Source organism: Chiloscyllium punctatum, chromosome 7 (assembly GCF_047496795.1).
Source record: "Chiloscyllium punctatum isolate Juve2018m chromosome 7, sChiPun1.3, whole genome shotgun sequence".
Lineage (NCBI taxonomy): Eukaryota > Metazoa > Chordata > Chondrichthyes > Orectolobiformes > Hemiscylliidae > Chiloscyllium > Chiloscyllium punctatum.
Window position 1 is genome coordinate 44,346,168 of NC_092745.1, and position 17,846 is coordinate 44,364,013.

Below are 17,846 nucleotides of genomic sequence, written 5' to 3' on the forward strand. Positions count from 1 at the left end.
TCGTCCTTACCACCCTTCTTAAACAGTGGCACCACGTTAGCCAACCTCCAGTCTTCTGGCACCTGACCTGTGACTATTGATGGTACAAATATCTCAGCAAAAGGCCCAGCAATCACTTCCCTCGCTTCTCACAGAGTTCTAGGGTACACCTGATCAGATTGTGGGGATTTATCCACCTTTATGCGTTTCAAGATATCCAGCACTTCCTCCTTCTGCCCCTGTACCTTAAAATCTTACTAAAAATTTGCTTTATGAACAGAAATTTATCATATAGGTACTTCAGATCATTTTTTGGTTTAATAATAATATTCGGCAGTTGAATAAATTCAGGATCTAACTGACTACATCCATTTGCAATCCTCATGCTAAGCAAGGACCAAATGAAGAATTGTCAACATGTAAAGCAATTGGTAAGCAACTAATGTATAAACTTCACGTATGGATTCAGGGAGAGCTAGCCAAGTGGATAAAAAATTGTCTTGACAATAGGAGACAGAGGATGGTGATAGACATTTGTCTGGAGGCCTGTGGCAAATGGTTTGTCACAAGGATCGGTACTGGGTCCACTGTTGGTCATCATTTATATAAATGATTTGGATGAGGTGGCATAGTTAGTAAGTTCGTGAATAATACCAGAATTGGTGGTATAATGGACAGTGAAGGTGGTCATTTAAGAGTGCACCGTGATCTTCATCAACTGGGCCAGTGGACTGAGAAATGGCAGCCAGAGTTTCATTTAGATAAGTACAGTGTGTTGCTTTTTAGTAAGACAAACCAGGGCAGGACTTAGAGTCATAGAGATGTATGTAATCCTGAATACTTAGCTCATAGCTTTGATTGCCTTGTAACCATGTCTCTTTAAATGTGAACAGACCATACCCATTAATCTCTATTTCATTTCACATATTGAGGCAAATGTGTGACTAGATTTACTTTTACCAAATTAAGCAGGATAGGTGAAATGGATACAAATTTAAGGGCACTTTATATGATAGTGATTATAATTTAGTTAGAGGTGTGTAATTTCCAGTACTGGTGCAGTGTCCGGTATATATGCCAATCATCCCAAAGACCGACAGATTTTATCATAAGCATATCCCATTATTTATTCCAAACAAGCAAGGTATTGACCGTACCCAATTAACCCATGCTTGCAAAATTCACATCACACTGCCAACATTAGACCTAATTTTTAATTGCTGGATAACCCTGAATGCATAAAGAATTGCCTGTACAACCAATTTAGCTGCAGTGTGCCACACTTGTGTGTACTGGAGGCTACACTAAAACACAGGCCTTTGTAGCCAGAAATAACATGTACACACGCTGCGCCAGTTTCAATTCAAAAAATGAATAATAGCCATTATTTTCATTTTTAAGGGCAATGCCCTGACCAAACAATTTTGTAATAAACTATCAATCATCCTCTACTTAACGTTTATGTATTTACTAACGAAACCAAGCTAACCTGATCTCAATATTAAACCTGATATAGCCAATTATATGTCTTCTACTGTATGACTATCTTTGTTAAATTCAATAATTATTATGACCATTGGAAGAGTGGGACTAGAAAAGCAAATACTGTACTCCTCCAGTCTCGGTCATAACAGTGCTCTCAGGTGTATTTACTCTATGAAGTTTTGGGTAATTGAACTATGATAGTTATATAAATTAGTTATTTAAAAATTAAAATTCCTCAATGTTCAGTAGCAAATAAGATTAAATTTCTCAATTTTCAACATGAATACCTGCTTGTATTTAGCTGCATTTTTACCATTTGTTTGGCAATTAACAAAATGTATAATAGTGATAAAGCTTCAGACACTTTGACACATGATGAGACATATCAGTCATCGTACCATAGTATCCCCACACTGTGGAAACAATCCATTCGGCCCAAGTCCACACCGACCTGCCAAAGAGCATCTCACTTCTCTACCCTATCTCTGTAACACTGCATTTCCTATCATTAATACACCTAACCTATACATCCCTGAACACTACGGACATTTTAGCGAGGCCAATCCACCTAACTTGCACATCTTTGGGCTATGGGAAGAAACCGGAGCACCAGGCACAAATCCACACAGACACGGGGAGAACATGCAAACTCCACACTGGCAGTCGCCAGAGGTTGGAATCGAATCCAGGTCCCTGGCGATATGAGGTTGCAGTGCTAACCACTGAGCCACCATGCCACTCTTTCCTATTTTTTGTTTTCCTATTTTGCCTCACTCTCACTCCATCATCTCACTGTCTCTATGTGGAACCACAGGAAATGGGTGAGACACTAAACAAGTATTTTGTGTTAGTATTTACTGCAGAAAAGGATATACAAGCTAGACAACGTGGGGAAATAAATAGTGCTATCTTGAGAAATGTCCATATTAAGTAGAGGTGGTGCTGGTCTTAAAATGTATAAAAGTGGATAAATTCCTGGGACCTGATCAGTGTCCCCCAGAATTTTGTGGGAAGCAAGAGAAGAGATTGCTGGGCCACTTGTTGAGATATTTGTATCAGTGACAGCCACAGGTAAGGTGCTGGAAGACTGGAGGTTAGATAATGTGGTGCTATTATTTAAGAAAGTTGTAAGGAAAAGCCAGGGAATTATAGACCAGTGAGACGGAGGTCAGTTGTTGGAGGAAATTCCAAGAGATAAGATTTGGAAAGGCAAGGACTGATTATGAAGAGTGAATGTGGCTTTGTGCATGGGAAATCGTGTCTCACTAACTTGATTGAGTTTTTTGAAGAAGTGACAAAGAAGGTTGATGAAGGCAGAGCAGTAGACATTATCGGTATGGACTTCAGTGAGGCATTCAACAAGTTTCCACAATGTAGACTGGTTAGCAAGGTTAAATCATATAAAATTCAGGGTGTGCTAGCCAAATAGATACAAAATTGGCTTGAAGGTAGAAGACAGAGGGTGATGGTGGAGGGTTATTTTTAAACTAGAGGCCTGTGACCAGTGAAGTGCTACAAGGATTAGCTGGGTCCACTGCTTTTCATCATTTATATAAATGATTTGGATGTGATAAAGGAGGCATGGTTACTAAGTTTGCAAATGACACCAAAGTTAGTAGTGTAATGGACAATGAAGAAAGTTACCTCAGAGTACAACAAGAGCTTGATCAGATAGGCCAATATGCCGAGGAGTGGCAGATGAAGTTTAATTTCGATAAATGTAGGTTCTGCATTTTGGTAAGGCAAATCGGGGCGGACTTGTACGGTTTATAGTAGGGTTCTGAATGGCTGAAGCGGTGGTGGTGAGGAGCAATGTTTTCATGCAGAGGGTGGTGCATGTATGGAATGAGCTGCAACAGGAATTGGTGAGGCTGGTACAATTACAACAATTTAATTCATCTGGATTGATACATGAATAGGAAGGATTTACAAAGAAATGGGTCAACTGTTGGCAAATGGGACTAAATCAGTTTAGGATATCTGGTCCGCATGAACAAGTTGGACCAAAGGGTCTGTTTCTGTGCTGTATACCTCAATGACTCTATACATGGAAAGACAAATAGAATTAACATTTCAGGTTGATCTATTTTTATTTCGGAAGTTCAGCAACTGCAGGCATCTGTTTCTCATAAAAATTGCATAACTGGCCTGTACTGGTAAAGGGAAAAGTTGCCATAGTCTTTCCTGACCATAGGGCTCCTTTCTCATTGCGAAAGACATGACTGGTGGTGTTTTAACCTTAGGACCAGCACGCCGCTGGTAAGGAGAGAATTTGAGAAGAAAAAGAGTCTTTCATGGTCACCTCAGCTGCTGTGGGAATTGAACCGATGCTACTGGCATCACTGCATCACAAATCAGTCGACCAGCTAACTGAGCTAGCCAACCCTCCACTACTGTACTGACAACTTAGCCAGCCTGACGTAACAATAATAGAAAACTGATACTCACTAACAGCTATTTATTTTCACAGTAGGTAGCATCCCATCAGTGGTTCTCTTCAGAATTTGGTTGCTGGTCAGGTTCCTAATAGCATCAAATGGGCTCAGAGTAGGATGCTCATCTTTAAATCAGGGAATATTTTATTCAAGTGCTATTGTAGAACTTGAACGCAGGACGCTGAATATTTGCTGGTGAGGCAAGTAGCTTAAGTTGCGAAATTTCTGCAGTCACTGACCCGCCTTAGAAGAAAGAACCCAAACTGATATAATGTTCCAAGGGGGTGTGACAGAGTGAAACCCACCAATACCAGAAGCACAGCATAAGCAGCAGGGAAGGTGGTAAAGAAGTCCCATCTCAATTCTTTAGGACTTTGAGAGATATATTTAAGGTGGTTAAATCCTCTAATCCCCACTGTCTTCACTGTGCTCCACACATTCTCCTGCCCAAACATGCCCTCAATCCAGCCCATCACCATCATATTCTCAATGTCAATTCATGACCTTTCCCTGCCCTTCATTTCATATACTACATAAAGATACAATAAGCCGCATTTTAACAATGGCATGCATGGAACTACTCAGAGAAAAAAATAATTCACAAACCAGTACCTGTGAAACCGCTGTTCATCCAACCTTGTAAAAATGTCAGGCATATCATTAAAAATATCAATAATAGATTTCAAATGCTTCTCACCTCTTTATATTATATAAATAAACATTAAGATAGTTATGAGATCATAGACAGAACTGTAATCATTTAAAAGATGTCAGTCAAGCAAAGGCAACAGTCCAACCCAGTTATCAAAACAGATAACTGGTTGAGAGAATGTTTTTATGAATCTAGACTTTCAGCCAAATGTGCAGTATGTGTCCAACCTGGTCTATGTTCTAATGTGGGGAGGATCTCCTTAAAAATATTGCAACATGGCAAGTAGCATTAAACTTAACAATGAAACGTCAGACAATTGGTGAAACAACAGGCCAACAGGCGTAGTTATCACACTGGGTCTGAGATATAATGTGTGCTTGAGACAAAATGTGAAAGTTACCAAAAGCTAACAAACAGTCCCTGACCAAGATGGTTAGATCAAAATAAACGGTGGCATAATATGAATCTTTTTGAAGTACATCTTGTGATTAAATGGCAGAATATACCTTTGCACATTTCAATTCAAAATTGGAAAATTGGTATTCAATTTTTTGATTTCATGGCAACAATGTACAAATTGCACCATGTAAAAGAGAAAATCCAGCAAATCAAACTAAGACTTCTGATATAAATCTCAGAAATGAACCAAAACAGTTCCAGCCGTAACAAATAAAAGGTGTTTTGTTTTAATTCATAGCTGAGTCACTGACCAGAGTTACTTTCCTAGAATCAAGAGAAAATAAAATAGTACTTTCAATCAGAATTAAGCAATTCAAATCAACAATAAGATCAGAAATTCTGCAGAAATCAGCAAATTGCATTTAAAAGTCAACAACTTACCCCAGCATTGCTGGATTGGAACTAAACAAAGTTACTGACTAGAATCAATCTAATACATCCAATAACCAACAAATACCATCTTCAGAAATGAAGATATCCTGCTACATATCAACTGTAAATACCATCATCAGTAGCTACTATGCTAGTACAGTCACTAGAAAATTCTAAAGTACATTGCAATAATCAAATCACAACTGGTTGTCATGTTTAAGCACAATTCACAAACCAGTACCTGCGAAACCGCTGTTCATCCAACCGTGCTTAGAAGCACGAGATTAATAATCATGACTTTGAAGCTGAAAAAGATTGTGTTAACTCAAATGTAAATCTCAAATATCTTTTTCTCAACCTTCTTTCTTTAAATAGTCTAGAATTGGACCAGTGCTTAAATATTTGGCAAGTCGTTATGGCACATCTCAGTGGGTACTTCAGAAGTTTATTTGGAGCCACATCCGTGTTTTGAAAAGCTAAATGGGTTTGCTTTTCTTTCCTCCTGAATGCGTTTTGCCCATGCATTCCTTATGCTACTCTCTACTAAGCAACAAACTAAGAAAAAAGGGGTGGCATGGTGGCTCAGTGGTTAGCACTGCAGCCTCACAGCAGCAGAACCTGGGTTCAATTCCTGCCTCAGGCGACTGTATGTGTAGAGTTGCACATCTTCCCCGTGTCTACATGGGTTTCCTCCAGGTGTTCCGGTTTCCACCCATAATCCAAAGATGTGCAGGTTAGGTGAACTGGCCAAGCTAAATTGCCCATAGCATTAGGTGCATTAGTCAGGGGTAAACATAGGGTAGGGGAATGGGTCTGGGTGGGTTACTCTTCAGAGGATCGTTGTGGACTTGTTGGGTTGAAGGGTCCGTTGCCATACTGTAGAGAATCTAATCTAATCAAAAACTTGAGTACTGAAAGTAGTCATATGGTTTTGAAAGATTTTTTTTTTCACATCAGCAGAGTTTCGGATGAATTCTGCAACTGTGCTGGGACACACTATACAATTCCAGAAGTTGCAGGGCAGGTCATTAAAAGTTTTCCTTAGGTTCAAATGAGTTTGAAGAAGTACACAAATAGGAGATGAAGACAACTGAATTGAAGTAGACGGAATAACTGGGAAATCTATCCTCAACTAATCAACTTCGATGAGGGCAAGAAAATAATTTGGGATCAGATATCATCAACACTAAAGTATAAAAGTACATTTCAGTTTCTAAATGAACAAGTACTTTGCAAAAAATGTTCAATATGATAAGTCTATTATCATAACAACATATGTTCAGCTAAGACCAAAAGGAAAGCCTACTTGATTGGTACCATAATGACAAATAATCATTCCATCCATCACAGACACCTAGCAGTAGCATACTCACAATTGATCTGTTTGGAAACAAGCAGCGACTCCATATCAGTCAAAACACTAAAGAAGCAACCAAATGTCTTTCCAAGTCAACATTTCAGAGTCTATTCCACACACAATCATTTACTTGCAGATTTTCCTTTCGATCATACAGCCTGTTCAGAAAGCTGAGACACAAGCACATATCCTACTCTGTAAATCTAATGCTCACGTTCAAAATAGAGTTCCATCGACAATTTTGATTTTATTGCTTTATATCTTCCCAATTAAAGGAATGTTAAGAACAGTCAGCTTTTGGTTAAATTTGAAAGATGGTGAATGATAGCACAGCAAATATTTTATTTTATGCAAAAGTTACATACAGTTGGATTTAACACTGGAATAGCAAAATTAGCATCATGAACATGCCAATTAGTGATCATTAAATTGGCTCAGAATGGTACACAGTCATTAGTTTCATTGTGACCAATAACCCTAATCTTCAGTGTTTACAAGTTCTTAACACAAATCCAGAATGCCTGGCCCCAAAGTAAAATGACTGTATCGTACACTAAGTTTAAAATGTCAATGAACACACAAATAAGAAAATAAGATCAGATGTGAGTTTCTTCACAATCTGTTTTCTCACTACAGAAACTTTGAAGAACTCCTTTCTATATTTCTTTTAATCTGTTGCCTAAAGCCGAAAAAATGATTTGCAAAATTAGAGGGGACCAGGGCGGAAAAACATATATAAATTGGAATTATGCCTGGGCCATTTTTTTTAAAAACTAGACTATTTTATATAATTAGAGGTATGAAGACTTCAAAACACATCTAGCAAGAGCAAACATTTTCCAAGTTCCCTACCAATGCCTTCAAGAAAACTAACAGCACCTGTTTTTTGTGAAAATTTATTAAATACATTTAGGAAAAATTAATTGATAGAAGATATTTGACATAGCCTAACTGTATTATCCAATTGAAAAGGTTATACTTTTAAGCCTATAGATTACATGTATCTTTCATCAAATGAAATATATTCTGAGAAGAATTTAGCTGTTATCAGCTAACTAAAAGAAGTGTCTATATAAATTTGAAATTTATTACTTACCAACTCTTTCAGTCAACAAACTTTCCAGAGAATTTGCAAAACCTTTGGAAGTTATTGCTTAGGAGTTTGCTTCAAAAAAGTTGTCCCATTCTAAGACAAAACCAACTTCATCTTTTGTATTTCAATTGAAAAAATACAAATACAAACTTTTGAGTTAATCATGCTAATATTAGACATTAAGTGCGTTGTCAAGAGCTCTAATTAAATTTGACAATAAAACTCAAGATATATACATATATTGTTCAGGATATTAGAAATTCAGCCTAATCAGTGAAGCACAAAAATACTTGCAATCCGAAAGATTAATTTTCCAAATCAATGTAAGACCATACATTTGTTAAGTGAACAAAAAGCTGCAAGTGCTAATCCTCAAAATTTCATAGTTAACAGGATTTTTATTTCCTTGAAATATATGTTTCACAAAAGAAAACAATCATCAGCAATGAAATTTTAATGGACCTTCTTAGGTTTCAGTCTTAAATTGAAACAAATGCTCAGAAATGTAAAAGATGAAATTAAACATCCAAATGTGCCATGCCAAATTCCAAAACTGTGTGTCAATAATTTAGCACTGTAGACCAATAACCTTAACTGGACTGAAAAAAAATTAACTTGTACATTTAAAGGAAGGTTCATAGATCCAATGGCTTGTTTTTTGAAAAAGTTAATTCATGGGATGTGAACTTCATTGACTGGGCCAGCATTTATTACACATCCCTATTTGCCCTGGAGCATGTGGTGGTGAATTTTATTCATGAACTGCCACAGTCCATTTGCTGTAGATATAGTCACAATGTTATTTAGGACAGAGTTCGAGGATTTTGACTAGACCTCCAAGTTAACAAAGTGAGTGGCTTGGGTGCGAATTTGCAAATGGGGTATCCCATGTCCTGATGAAGGGCTTTTGCCCAAAACGTCGATTTTCCTGCTCCTCGGATGCTGCCTGACCGGCTGTGCTTTTCCAGCACCACTCTAATCTAAACTTTGACTTCAAACATCTGCAGTCCTCACTTTTGCCTTATCCCATGTATCTGTTTCCCCTTTCTAAGAAGAGTTAGGGAATTTCACCAGTACAATTCTCCACACTACCACTGTGTATCAATGGTGGATGGAGTCAATGTTGGTGAATGTGGTGCCTATGAAGCAGGCTGTTTTGTCTTGGATGGTGTCAAGCTTCTTCAGTGTTGATAGAGCTGCACTCATCGGGCAAGCAGGGAATATTTCATCACACTCCTGAGTTGTCTGTCATGGATTGTGCACAGACTTTGGAGAGTCAGAAGGTGAGTTACATGCTGCAAGATTCATAGTCTCTGAACTGTTCTTGTGCATGACTTCTTCAGTACCTGAGGGGTCATGAATAATGCTGAACATTATATATTCATCAGCGATCATACTCAATCTGACCTTACAATTATTAAAAGGTCACTGATAAACCTTCTAGAGATGGTTGAGCCTAGGACACAACCTTAAGAAATGTCTGCAATGATGTCTAATGGCTGCTCTCCAATGACACAACTGTCTTCCTTTCTATTCCATTAGAGAACTTTCCCCATGATGACCCTAGTTTTCCGAGGGTGCCTTGATGCTACACTCAGTCGAACCAGCTTTGATGTCCAAGGGCAATGGCTCTCACCTTTGAAATTCATCTCTTTTGTCCATGTTCAAACCAAGGCAGTAATGATATCAGGAGCTGAACAGCCTTGGTGGACCCCAAACTGAACATCTGTGTGAAGATTATTGCTAACAAGTTCTGCTAAATATTCCTATTCATGACACTTTCCAAACCTTTACTGATGATTGAAAGTAGACAGATGGGATATCTGTCTGGGTTTTGTGGACAGGGCATAATTCCACATCATCAGGCAAATGCCAGTATTTTAAATATATGGTACAGCGTGGTCATTGTTATTACAAGTTCTGGTGCAAATGTTTTCAACACAATTGCCAAAATGTTGTCAGAGCCCACAGCATTTACAATATCCAACACCTTCAGATATTTCTTGATATGAAATGGAGGTAATCAAATGAGCTGAAATGGGCATCTTTCATGCTGATGATCTCCAAAGGAGGCCGAAAAGATCCTCTGCTCTCCACTTCTGAAATGAGATTGTCACAAATATTGCAGCCTTATCTTTTGCACTGATGTAGAGGATTGGAATATTTCTGGAGCTTCCTCTTCCAGTGAATAGTTTAATTGTCCATCCACAACTGGACGAGGCAGGACTGCTGAGCTTAGATCTGATCAGCTGCCTGTGGACCTGGATGTAAGTTGGCTCGCAGATGTTTCGTCACCGGAATTAACATCCGGTAAAGCATTGGTGGTATGGCCTGCTTTTTATTTATGTATTTAGATTTCCTTGGGGTGGTGATGTCATTTTTCAGTGGTGATATAATTTCCTGTTCTTTTTCTCAGAGGGTGGTAAATGGGATCCAAGTCAACGTGTTTGTTGATAAAGAGTTCCGGCTGGAGTGCCATGCTTCTAGGAATTCTTGTGCTCGTGTCTGTTTGGCTTGTCCTAGGATGGATGTATTGTCCCAGTCGAAGTGGTGCCCTTCCTCATCTGTATGTAAGGATACTAATGAGAGTGGGTCATGTCTTTTTGTGACTAGTTGATGTCCATGCATCCTGGTGGCTAGTTTTCTGCTCGTTTGTCCAATGTAGTGTTTGTAACAGTTCTTGCAAGGTATTTTGTAAATGACATTAGTTTTGCTTGTTGTCTGTATAGGGTCTTTCAAGTTCATTAGGTGTAGTTTTAGTGTGTTGGTGGGTTTATGGGCTATGATGCCAAGGGATCTAAGTAGTCTGGCAGCCCTTTCAGAGATGTATTTGATGTAGGGGAGAGTGGCTAGGGTTTCTGAATGCTTTTTGTCTGCTTGTTTGGGTTTGTTGCTGAGAAATCGGTGAACTGTATTCATTGGGTCCCCATTCTTTTTTAACATACTGTACAGGTGATTTTCCTCTGCTCTTCATAGTTCCTCTATGCTGCAGTGTACGGTGGCTTGTTGAAATAATGTTCTAATGCATTTCCGTTTGAGAGTGTTGGGACAACTGTGCCTGTAGTTCAGTATTGGATACTCACTAGTATCTTTACATACAGATGTGGAAGGACACCACTTCACTGGAACTTCCATCCCAGGAAAGGCCAAAATGAGACACGCACGAGAATTCCTAGAAGCATGGCACTCCAAACAGAATTCTATCAACAAACACATTGCCTTGGATCCCAATTACTACCCACTGAGAAAAGGTACAGGAAATGACATCACCGCAGGAAATACCACCAACCCAAGGAAACCTAAACACAAATAAAAAGTGGGTCATACCGTCAGTGCTTCACTGGAGGCTCACTGATGATGTTACCTAGTATGTTGACGAAACATCTGAAAACGTACTTCCAGCTCAGCCTGAAACCTCAACCTGAGCTACAAATCTTCTCAAGGCTATGGAACTGCTTAGCCTTTAGTCTTTAACTTATCACTTATGTTTGGTATAACTAGTCTTAAGTTGCCAGATGTGTTACCAATCTATCCAATTTAGCATAGCTGTAGTACCACAAATATGGTGGAGGATTTGCTCAATGGCAACTTGGGACTTTATTTCCACAAGGACTGTGCAATGGTCATTCCTACTAATACTTTCATTGACAGAAGCATCTAAGGGAAACAGACAGGTGGGGATGGGGCAATAATGATTTTTCCTCTTGTCAGTTGCCTCACCACCTGTCACAAACCCTATGTCCTTTGGGTCTTGACCAGTTCAGTCAGTATTGGTTGATAGGAGGGTGCTGGTACTATCTGGGACATAGTCATACTCATGGAACTGTACCTTACTGACATTGTCAGGCGATTGCTTGACTTGTGTGTGATATGGCCCTCCCAATATTGCACTAGCCACCAAACGTTACAAAGGAAAACACATTTCATTCTTACCCTACAATTAAAATACAAAACAAAAAAAAAGTTATAACTATTGCAAAACTTAACAGAATTATTTAACCACTAAAGAGCAACTGTTCCAACATAGTAACATCCCATCAATACATCCTTGACAAAGGCAAAGTCAGTAAAACTGATTGTTTGCTGCCAGATCGCATGTGAGACAGAGAACCCAAGCTTCACTATCCCCAATAACTAGTGAAAGCTAAACTAAAACCCTGATTCTGAGAGCGCCTGACTCCACCTATTCATGGTGCTTCTATTGTTCCAACTTAAAAACAAAAAAAAAATCCCAAAGCTTCATAAGCTGTCTATTTTATTGACTTGGAAGAGGTAGCTTGCCACTTTTGGCTCAAAACTTCTCTTCAAAAGAACAGGACAAAATACAGCTCAAAGCCTGTAACATCACATCTTCCCCTTAAAAAAACATGAACCATCAAACATACAAAGATGGCTTCATTTTTAAAAAGTTTAGTCTTACACAATCAGTACACTACAATACATATCATTACACTGACGATAAGCATGCAATCATTTAATACTCAGTTCATTTCAGTCTGTTTCTTCTGCCACCGAACACCTTTGTCATGACTTTAATGAAGGAAGACAATGTGGTGGCAATTAGATTCTCTCATCCTGCCAGATGTACAACTTTCCAATTACAGAGAAACCTCAATTATCCGGCATTCAATTAACCGAATTTTGGATTATCCGCACAAGATCACAAGATCCTAATGCGTGGCTAACCACTTTATTCGGCATTCGATTAACCAAACGAAATAGTCCCCACTCATGTCCTTCAGATAATCGAGGTTCCTCTGTAAATGGCTGCAACAATAAACTCCATCTAAAAACAGTCCGGTATTTTTATCTTTAAATTTCATCTCCAAAAATGTTAAGGGGTTATGATCAATTGCCGCAGATGCATTACTAGTAATGTTGCTAAAATTTGGTACAAGCTTTCAATAAAAACCACTCAGTCCCAGGAATTGTAGCACTTCCCTCTTCATCAATGGTATTGAAAATTCCCCAATAACCTTTGTTTTCCCATCCATGGGGTCATCTGTGTCAAATATCAAATGATGTGGCCCAGGAACATGACTTGGACTTTTGCAAAACTCACTCTTAACCAGGTTTATCACCAAGCCCGCCTTCTGAAGTTGATCAAACAATTCTGATGGATGCTCCAAATGCTTCTTCCATGTGTGACTTAAAGTCACCAGATCATTTGTGTACACCACACAATTGGATAATTCTGAAATGACTTTATTGATTAGTCTTTGAAATGTAGGTGCATCTTTCATACCAAATGACATCATTTTAAATTGGTAAAGTCCATTCATTGTCACAAAAGCCAAAATTTCCTTCACGCTCTCAGATAAAGGTACCCACAAGTATTCTTTGAGTAAGTCTATCTTCAAGATATAAATTGCTTGTCCCACCTTCTCAATACAGCCTTCCAGCTGTGGAATAGGATACGAATCAGAGTTCACAATTGCTTTAACTTTGCAGTAATCAACACTCATTGGGTAACTTGGATTTTGGCACCATCGCCATTTGCTGCAACTCGCTTTGATCAAATCAGCTTTGAACATGCTTTCAATCTCTTTTTGAACATGTGCCAACATTAGACAGTTAAGTCTATAAGGAAGTTGCTTAATTGGAACAGCATTTCAAATATCTACGTCATGTGCAATCATCTCAGTATTTGCCAGCATATGACACACATCTCTCCACACGATTATAATAATTATTTCAGGTCACTTCAATGTTCCTCTGGATGGTAACTCAATAATTTATCCCAATTTTGAGAACTTCCTCATTATCCAATTTAATTTCAGGAATATCAAGTTCAAATATATTTGGATTGTGTTCATTTCAAGTTCCAGCAAGTACCACATTTTCCTTTTGCTTTCCTTCCCTATCAATGTGCTGCTTAAGCATATTCATATGATAGAGTTTTCCTTCTAACTGATGCTCTTATCAAATAATTCACCTCACTCAACATCCTTTTGATTTGATATGGGCCACTAAATCTTGCTTTTAAAGGCTCACTACTACCAATATAATACTAATACTTTATCTCCTCTAGCAAAATTAAAAATGCATGTCTTGCACAACTGAAAAATTAGCCATTAGGAAATAATTGGCTAAAAATTACTGGCCAACGGACTCCTTAAAATACATTCATTTTGTTTGAAATTTTAAAGTTGCTAATTTCTCTAATAAATTAAAAACATTTATGTTGTACAGAGCACTTAAATATATATCTTGGATAAGCTGCACCATATATTAAATTTTAAATAGTAAGGCATTTAATCCCACTGACATATAGCATTAATTATTCAAAACCTGCAATTTAGACTGGTGATGAATTTCAGCACGCATGGTTTAAGGAAGACAATGTAAAACAAAAACAAAAATTGACCAACATGCCCTGACAGTGTCATGATTCAGATGAACTGGAAAGTTGGGAGAATTAATAATCAAAGATACAAACTGGTAAAAATTACCAAAGAACGCTTTTAGCAGAGATTGAAGAATTTTGAGATATTTGTTGACTGAAGAATGTGTCACTGATAGCACAGTGAAGTTGTAGATGCGTACAACACATTAGACTATTAGAGAAGCAACAGAAGAAGGGACACTATGTGGGTGATGGCAATGGACGTAACAGATTTTATTATTCTGCATTTATTTAGAAAAACTCAAGCCATATGGTAATGAATAGCTTTATATCGTGCATTTTAGAAAGAAAATATCTTCACAAAGACATACTCAGACAAGAAGAGAAAATGATGCAAAATATACCATGTTTGAAGAGAAGAAAGTGATAGTGAAATAATGATTTTCAAAGATTTCCTTTACTGTGCATTTGCTTAGCCTCATATTTTGGCCTGTTGTCAAACTTATGATAGCAATGATCACATTAGTAAACAACTCCATTATTTTTGTATCACTTGACTATTAGGATGGTAGAAAGTGAAACACCTCGACCTTGATTTTTTTAGCATCCAAAATTTATATGAGCCTATGTAAAGTGCCTAAAATTAAGACTGGGATTAACAATGACATTTATATAAATGAAAACAGATAAGCATAGGAATCCTAAACTTGAAGCTCAAATAAGACTCGAGAAATTTTGTGTACTATCCGGTTTATCTTAATGATGAACTCACGAAAGCAATGGAATCAGTTACCTGAGACATCGGGTTTCGGGTAGGAGTCAAAAGATTTTTCATCTGACCTATGCTTAATTTTAAAAATCTCTCTGCCTCACCAGCTTCAGAGTCATGGCTCAAACATAACATTAAGCATCTGTGGCATGCATATGTAAAGACAACTTAGAATGGAACTAAGATAGAGAAGAAGAGAATGAAAGAGTTGTGCTAGAGGTAAGTAATCAATCATAATCCGTATAAGCAGCTAAAACATATCATCAGTAAAAATATTATGTCCAAAATTATCACACTGCTTCATCGTTTGTAGCAATAGCAATCTGAAGGAACTTACTTCAGGCTGAATAGCTTTAAAAACAGGTGCATCCATTAGTGTTATCTGACTCTGAAAGAAACCAAACAGATCAGAATTTTCAATTAGCCAACCTTCACATTTTATGAATATTTAAAACTGAAAATAAATGTCCTAATTGTGTGCTATTCTGCGAAAATATGAAGCCTTAAAGAAAGGCTGAATAATTGTCTAGACATATTTTCAGAATCAATGGAACTACTGCAGTTTAAAAACGTGCTAGCTAATTAATATCTAAACTCAAACTTGAAGATGTTAGACAATAGAAGTTCAAGTATTTAATATCATTGGCTATCACTTCCTGAGATGCTCCTTAAGGACTAAATTTTCACAAACAAAATTCATTAATCACCCTAAATTACTAAATAATTTTTCTGTCCTCAACCGGATGAGCTTTAGAAAACCCCATCAATTTGATAAAGAGACAATTTCTAAAGAATACAGTAGTTATACAATTCAACTAGAGATAAATTGAAAATAATTACTTCTAGATTGTCAACTGAAGCATCAGTATATTTGATGCACAAACTTAAAACCACATACACAGGCAAACACATTATAAAGAAGGTTTTGAGCAAAAGTTAATGCATGAGGTGACTGAAGTGGAAAATATTTTTGTGATCTAATAGGTATGGTCTCTAAAGAAAACAGCTGCTGGAGGAATAGCCAAAGTAGCCAAAATAGAATTAGATTAGATTAGATTACTTACAGTGTGGAAACAGGCCCTTCGGCCCAACAAGTCCACACCGACCCACCGAAGCGTAACCCACCCAGACCCAATCTCTTATATTTACCCCTTACCTAACACTACGGGCAATTTAGCATGGTCAATTCACCTAACCTGCACATTTTTTGGATTGTGGGAGGAAACCGGAGCACCCGGAGGAAACCCAAGCAGACACGGGGAGAATGTGCAAACTCCACACAGAGAGTCGCCTGAGGTGGGAATTGAACCTGGGTCTCTAGTGCTGTGAGGCAGCAGTGCTAACCACTGTGCCACCATGCCGCCCACAGAATGTTTTCATAATATATACACAGAATGGAAGCAGGGAAAGTAATTAGAAAACATTATTAGCATTGGCTGAGTTACATAAAATGTACATAAAGGGCATAAAAGGCATAACGAATATAACTGCATTAGAATTTTTTATGCACAAGATAACTGCAGCTTAAATCAGGAAAACAGTCTGTGTTGCATTTCAACCTACAATGTAAAACTCATATTGTTTTCCACTGAGACATTTTTTAAAGTAAAGGTTTAAGAGAAATTCCATCAGGATACCAAATTGAACAACTAATGCTGTATATTGCATCAGATTCACAAAAGCAGAAAAAAATTTAACCAACTCAACAACACATTGGTACCTTTTGACTGAAGGTATTCCCCAAATTACATGTTTTCTCAGAAATTATAGCTTAGGAAAGATATTTGGGCTTATTTTGATCACATACTGTGTGAGTAGAAACATGGGGCTGAATCAAATGCTAACTGTAGGCTCTCTGTATGCCAACATACATGAGAGGGACTGACTCAATCCAAATTAACGTATTTTTAAATTGTCCTTTAATAATTAAGGGTACGTAACTCCACAGAGGCCAGTATCCCATCATCAAGTCACCATTTATTTACACATGCACAGTAAACTAATTCTGAGCTAGCTGGTCAGAGTGAGTCTTGTCACTCCTGTTTATATCTGTCAGCCAAAGCTCCCCGATTGGCCCTGGTTCAGAGTCCCACTCAGGCATATCATATTCAACAAGATCCACACTGCCTTCATTACAAACAATACATTCCTCTTCCCCCCCACCCCAAACCTCCCATTCTTTTTCTTCTAGCTTCACCTGGGACATTTTCGCACCAGGTCTCCTTCCTCTGACTCCACTTGGACACAGGCAGCATGTACCAGACCATAGCCAACCTCATGCACCCAAAGCTTCTCAGAAGAAATTACTCCTCTTCCTCAGGCAGGGCTAGGTATGTTTTGCTCTGGTCCTGCTTGCAAGATAGCAGCTTTCAAGTGATCCACGCTTTTGTTGAGGACCACTTCACCAACCTCATGTCAACCTTTATGACTTGATGAATTAGTGTAGTGCAAACAATACATGCAGCTTTACAATCATCCAACCCAAGTTTGACAAATGACCTCTATGCACATCTAATCACTTTGAATGGGCACTTACAAAGACCAAGAACACTGAGCCAATGAAAGGACCTACATAGTCAACGCGCGAGTCAGTCCAGGGTTTACCCTGCATTTCCCATAAATGTGGGGGAGCCGCTGGCAGCAAACTTTGTTCTTGTTTGCACTCTGGGCACTGCCTCCACCAACCCAGCTATGTTAACATTCAATCCTCTCCACCAGGCATAACTTCTTGCCAACATCTTCATTTTGGAAACTCATGCATGACACTGGTAGAGTTCAGTCAGTATCTGGTGGCAACCTTTACTTGGGACGATCATTCTTGCTCCCCATATTAATATGTCATCCTCTATGGTGATCTAGTCTCACCGGGTCCAGAAAGGTTTCACTTCTGGCTGTGATG

General features: G+C 38.2%; 1 protein-coding gene across 4 annotated transcripts in view; it reads right to left on the bottom strand.

Moving 5' to 3' along the window:
* ralgps2 (Ral GEF with PH domain and SH3 binding motif 2) overlaps nt 1-17,846 on the bottom strand; it is a 436,511-nt gene that overhangs the window by 253,306 nt on the left and 165,359 nt on the right. For all 4 annotated transcript variants that reach the window (XM_072573456.1, XM_072573458.1, XM_072573455.1 and 1 more), the window contains one exon: nt 15,285-15,335. In XM_072573456.1, the coding sequence (XP_072429557.1) occupies nt 15,285-15,335 (51 nt within the window). The remainder of the gene's footprint in view (nt 1-15,284; nt 15,336-17,846) is intronic.